This window comes from Oratosquilla oratoria, chromosome 8, assembly GCF_046742065.1.
Source record: "Oratosquilla oratoria isolate Oo_2021 chromosome 8, ASM4674206v1, whole genome shotgun sequence".
In the NCBI taxonomy this organism is placed as follows: Eukaryota; Metazoa; Arthropoda; class Malacostraca; order Stomatopoda; family Squillidae; genus Oratosquilla; species Oratosquilla oratoria.
This window is the reverse complement of record NC_134784.1, coordinates 6,569,358-6,575,357: the sequence shown is the minus strand read 5'-3', so window position 1 is coordinate 6,575,357 and position 6,000 is coordinate 6,569,358. Positions and strand designations below refer to the sequence as shown.

The window sequence follows — 6,000 nt, the reverse complement described above, 5'->3', positions numbered from 1 at the left end:
TCTGTGTTTCAACGAAGGTCACCTTTTAAGGCAAGAAAGACATGTTCTCTTCGCCGGTCTGGCGAGGCGAAACTGCTTTTGTTCAAGGTCTAAATATACAGGTCAGACCGTTTACATTCTTCTGCGCAGCTTCTGACGTCATTTGGCTGAGTCCATTTTCTCTTTGTGATACACTGAAGAAAACTGTGAAACGCCAAGGAAGACAGGAACTATAATATTTTATATATCATATATATTATATATTCATATATATAGACAGGAACTATAATATTTTATATATATTTATATATATATTTTATATAATATTTGTCAGAATATAACTAATTGCGTGGAGCAGTGCGAGCGAAGGCGATGTCATTTTCGAACGACGGACCAGCTTCAACTGACAGCTATAGGACCCGCTAACCCCACTTTGAACAGCCAGGTGACGTTCACGGGCCCGCTGCGCCAACTCCCTCGAAATTCGGTCGGAAGTGGTTAGACCTTATATTCTTAGATCTTGCTTTTGTTGGTGGCTGTACGATTACGTAATATTGTACGTTTAAGAATTTAGCATTTCGGTTATTGTGCAGACTATTTTGCACTTGTATGTCTTTTTCTGGAAAAAAAATCAACGTTTTGTTTCATCCGCACATCGCACGTCGCTTGTTTTTGCCGGATGGACTAGGAAATCGTCGTTACTTTCGTATGGAATTGTGCATGTAAACAAACAAACAGCATGGCAGTAAGTACAGAATGAATTTTATGGCATAGTACTATTTGTTGCACTAATTTTACTGTTATTGTTGGTTTTGATGTTACGATGTAATAGAATAAATTTGTAAAAATCTAAGATTAATTTGAGAATGTTGTGGTCCTTCTTTATTATCCCAAATGTTAGTTAGGAACTTAGGGGATGGATACTTTTGCCTTAAATTCTTAATCACTTGGTCTTGGAAACAGTGTAATATTATAAACATAAGCATGGGAATGTTACAATATTTCTACAATATCATTATATGCAATATGTATCCAAAAGAAATAAATTTCAAATGAAGTGTTAGTATTATTCGAGGCACTGATTCTGAAAGGTTCAGCTAGCTAGGTCAACATGAAAATGGAATTCCTGATATTTGAGCTGAAGTAGTTCTCATGGGATGCAAAAAGTCGCTATGAGTATAATGCAATTTGAATTATCCATCTAGCTGTCCTTGTTCTCGAGATATTGCATTTTGAATGGAATTAAATCGGGCCTATTTTGTCCCCGGAAATCGGGCCGAAACGTGCGGTCTGACGAATCGCCGATCGAACGTAAACAATGACGGTTTTTGCTGACAGGCACAATTTTATATAAAAATTTAGCATATGGTTGCATTATTTGACATATTTTCTTTAAGATGTGTGATTTCCATGTAACTTGATCATAGAATTACGTTTTTATCCTCTGCAAAATTACCCACCACAGCTACGAATACCTTCAAATTACATGAAAATCACACATTTTAAAGAAAATAGTTTGAATAATTCAACTATATGCAAGCTATTACACTAATAACACAATAGTAACAAACTTAATAGTGTAGTTTGATCCATACCACCAGTGATCATAGATAGCGGGCAGGACGAATCGTAGCTGTGGTCCGTAATATTACGGAGGATAAAAACGTAACTTCTCTTTGATCAAATTACATGAAAATCACACATTTTAAAGAAAATAGTTCAAATAATTCAACTATAAGTCTATTACGCTAATAACATGATAGTAAGAAACTTAATAGAGTGAAGTTTGATAAGATGGCGGGTTGATGTTGATGTTGTTATCCGATAATCCGACCCGATAAAAAAAAACTAATTAATACCTCCGATTTCTCAGCTCTACCGTAACACGCTGCCTTTATTTTGGTATTGGAATAATCCGCAATACTAGTAGTTTTTCTTTATTATGGTCAGTTGCCACAACCGTAAATAAGTTAGCTCATCTTTTACGTTGAAACATATGCCAATTTTCGATTTACTGCTGAATGCAGGCCGCCATGTTTATCTTATGTTTTTATTGACCGACATGTAACTGATGATGTGAATGTTTGAAATTTACTACGATCGTAGTAAATACACTCACACAACATTTTTATTAATTAACTTTCCCGCGGTATATAAATTTGGCCGTTTGAATGGCGTGCGCATAAAATGACGCGCTATTGTGATCGTCATCGACGGTGGCGCCTCTGGTGGTGTTTGACCTACCTAGTTCAGCTTGTGCAAGAAACCAGGCATTTTAAATAAACATGTTATGATGTTTAAAGGTTCACTTGATAACCTTACCTTGGGGTCTGTAAATGCCCTTTTTACCTGGTACACTGGGTGTGTCTTTAGGTAGGTAGGTCAAACACCACCAGAGGCGCCACCGTCGATGACGAGCACAATAGCGCGTCATTTTATGCGCACGCCATTCAAACGGCCAAATTTATATACCGCGGGAAAGTTAATTAATAAAAATGTTGTGTGAGTGTATTTACTACGATCGTAGTAAATTTCAAACATTCACACCATCAGTTACATGTCGGTCAATAAAAACATAAGATAAACATGGCGGCCTGCATTCAGCAGTAAATCGAAAATTGGCATATGTTTCAACGTAAAAGATGAGCTAACATATTTACGGTTGTGGCAACTGACCATAATAAAGAAAAACTACTAGTATCGCGGATTATTCTAATACCAAAATAAAGGCAGCGTGTTACGGTAGAGCTGAGAAATCTGAGGTATTAATTAGTTTTTTTTTTCTATCGGGTCGGATTATCGGATAACAACATCAACATCAACCCGCCATCTTATCAAACTTCACTCTATTAAGTTTCTTACGATTATGTTATTAGCGTAATAGACTTATAGTTGAATTATTTGAACTATTTTCTTTAAAATGTGTGATTTTCATGTAATTTGATCAAAGAGAAGTTACGTTTTTATCCTCCGTAATATTACGGACCACAGCTACGATTCGTCCTGCCCGCTATCTATGATCACTGGTGGTATGGATCAAACTACACTATTAAGTTTGTTACTATTGTGTTATTAGTGTAATAGCTTGCATATACAGGTAAACGTCGACTTACGATGGCATTAGGTTTCGATAGAGCCATCGTAAGACGATCTCATCGTAAGTCGATCCCCACTCTGTTCCGTGGTCACTGTACCTAGCCTACCTGTATATTAACCACCAGAGATACTGAATATAGCATATTAAACATGTACAGTAGTTTATTTAATTATTTTTATCCTTTTTACCATATTCAAACACTATAATATGTATTTTCAGTACGGAACTTAAATCTCGCGGGCAGCAGCCAATGCCAGCCGTACGACGTGACGTAATAATACTCGCATCATAAAATATAGTCACCGCTTATATCGATCGTTCTCTCTTTCACCCGCGAATTTTGAAAACCACAGAGAATGAATCATTTGAGAGAATGTAAAAACACAGGGGCGACTACAATAAATATAATCAAGACGCCGATATAGCAGCGTCGCGAATCCACTTGCTCCTCATGACGCCTATGTGTGCGGCACCGTATGGAAGGGGTTAAATTATCATATCGTCGTCGTCGTCGTCGTCATCGTAAAGTCGAACAATCGTAAGTCGCGGCCATCGTAAGTCGACGTTTACCTGTAGTTGTATTATTTGACCTATTTTCTTTAAAATGTGAGATTTCCATGTAATTTGAAGGTATTCGTAGCTGTGGTGGGTAATTTTGCAGAGGATAAAAACGTAATTCTATGATCAAGTTACATGGAAATCACACATCTTAAAGAAAATATGTCAAATAATGCAACCATATGCTAATTTTTTATATAAAATTGTGCCTGTCAGCAAAAACCGTCATTGTTTACGTTCGATCGGCGATTCGTCAGACCGCACGTTTCGGCCCGATTTCCGGGGACAAAATAGGCCCGATTTAATTCCATTCAAAATGCAATATCTCGAGAACAAGGACAGCTAGATGGATAATTCAAATTGCATTATACTCATAGCGACTTTTTGCATCCCATGAGAACTACTTCAGCTCAAATATCATGAATTCCATTTTCATGTTGACCTAGCTACTTTAGGGGAACCTAATTATCATGTTATTATCAGTTGTATAATGCTTTATACTCTTATTGTTTCTTATTAATATGTTTTTACTTGAATCTTGATAAAAATTCAACTCATTATATTAGCTAGGTCAAACACCACCAGAGGCGCCACCGTTTATGATGTCCGCCAATATCACATCATTTTATGCGCACGCCATTCAAACGGCCAAATTTACATATCGAGGGAAATTTAATTCATATAAATGTCACATGAGTGTACTTACTTTGATCGTAGTAAATTTCAACCAATCACATCATCAGTTACATGTTAGTACATAAGAATATAAGATGAACATGGCGGCCTGTGTTCAGCAGTAAATTGAATTTTTTTTTGTTTCAATGTGAAAAATGAGGTAAAAAAACTCCATTAAATGGGCAACAGACCCAAAATAAACAAAAACTACTAGTCTCAGATTATTCTAATACCAAAACCAGGGCAGGGTATTACGGGAGAGCTGAGAAATTGTAAGTACAAATTAGTTTTTTTTCCCTATCGGGTCGGATTATCGAATAACAGCACTAGTAGCTGATCAAACCCAAACAATGATGGTTTTTGTTCAAATGCACAATTTTATATAAAAATTTAGCATATGGTTGTATTATTTGACCTACTTTCTTTAAAATGTGTAAGTTTCATGTAATTTAACCAAAGAGAAGTTGGGTTATCCTCTGCAAAATTACTGACCATAGCTACGAATACCGTCCAGCCTGCAATCTATGATCACTCGTGGTATGGATCAAACTTCACTCTATTAAGTTTCTTACTATTATGTTATTAGTGTAATAGACTGTATATAGTTGAATTATTTGAACTATTTTCTGTAAAATGTGTGATTTTCATGTAATTTGATCAAAGAGAAGTTATGTTTTTATCATCTGTAATATTACTGACCACAGCTACAATTCGTCCAGCCCTCCATCTATGATCACTGGTGGTTTGGATCAAACTACACCATTAAGTTTCTTACTATTGTGTTATTAGTGTAAAAGATTGCATATAGTTTAATTATTTCAACTATTTTCTTTAAAATGTGTGATTTTCATGTAATTTGACGGTATTCGTAGCTCTGGTCAGTAATTTTGCAGAGGATAAAAACATAACTTCTCTTTGGTGAAATTACATGAAAATCACACCTCTTGCTCTTCTCACTGTTTCGGCTATGTGGTAATGAAAGGTGCAGTCTTCTCCCAGATGTACCCCCCAGGCATTTGGCGGTCTGTAGGGCACTGATTTCATGACCTCCTGTGAGTAGTTTTGTTAGTTTTTATTTCTTGATGTTGGCCATGTTGCAGTATTTCAAACTTTTCTTCATTGAAGACCATATTATTTCTTGAGGACAATATTATTATGTTTAGTAACTCGGTACCTCAAATTCTAAAGGTCATCCGGGTTGTCGTTGTCATCACGGATGCTGATGGCCTAATTATTATTGTACCTCGGGCAATTAACAGCTTTATTCGTTAGTAAATTTGCTTGTAGCAAGTTTTTTTGTTTTTTGTTTCCGCCAAGAAAATCGCATATTAAGTTCATGCATTATAGTTTGCAAATTTGATATTTAATTTCCTATTGCTATATCACATAGGTGTGTACAACTGAAATAATACTAATTTTTATGTAGTCGGTACATATTTATCAATCAGAAACAACAATAAAAGTATGTAAGCCATAATATATTTGATACTAACATGATAAAAAGGTACATCGGGTCCCCCCAAGGACACACCTGATCTACCCCCACCGTACCAGGGTTCTTGCACAGGTGTGAAGTAAGCAGTTGATCACAATTATGTTTACTAAATATCTATACGTTGAATTTTTGATAAAGTAATTACATATGTTTCAATCAGAAACAATGATAAGAGTATATTAGGCATTATACATCT

General features: G+C 35.8%; 1 protein-coding gene across 1 annotated transcript in view; it reads left to right on the top strand.

Annotated features, from left to right (window-relative positions):
- Positions 1-655: 655 nt before the first annotated feature.
- Positions 656-6,000, top strand: part of Noc3 (Nucleolar complex protein 3) — a 64,271-nt gene continuing 58,926 nt past the window's right edge. Inside the window, exon 1 of the mRNA XM_076188873.1 lies at positions 656-724. Within this exon, the coding sequence (XP_076044988.1) occupies positions 719-724 (6 nt within the window). The 5' untranslated portion in view covers positions 656-718. The remainder of the gene's footprint in view (positions 725-6,000) is intronic.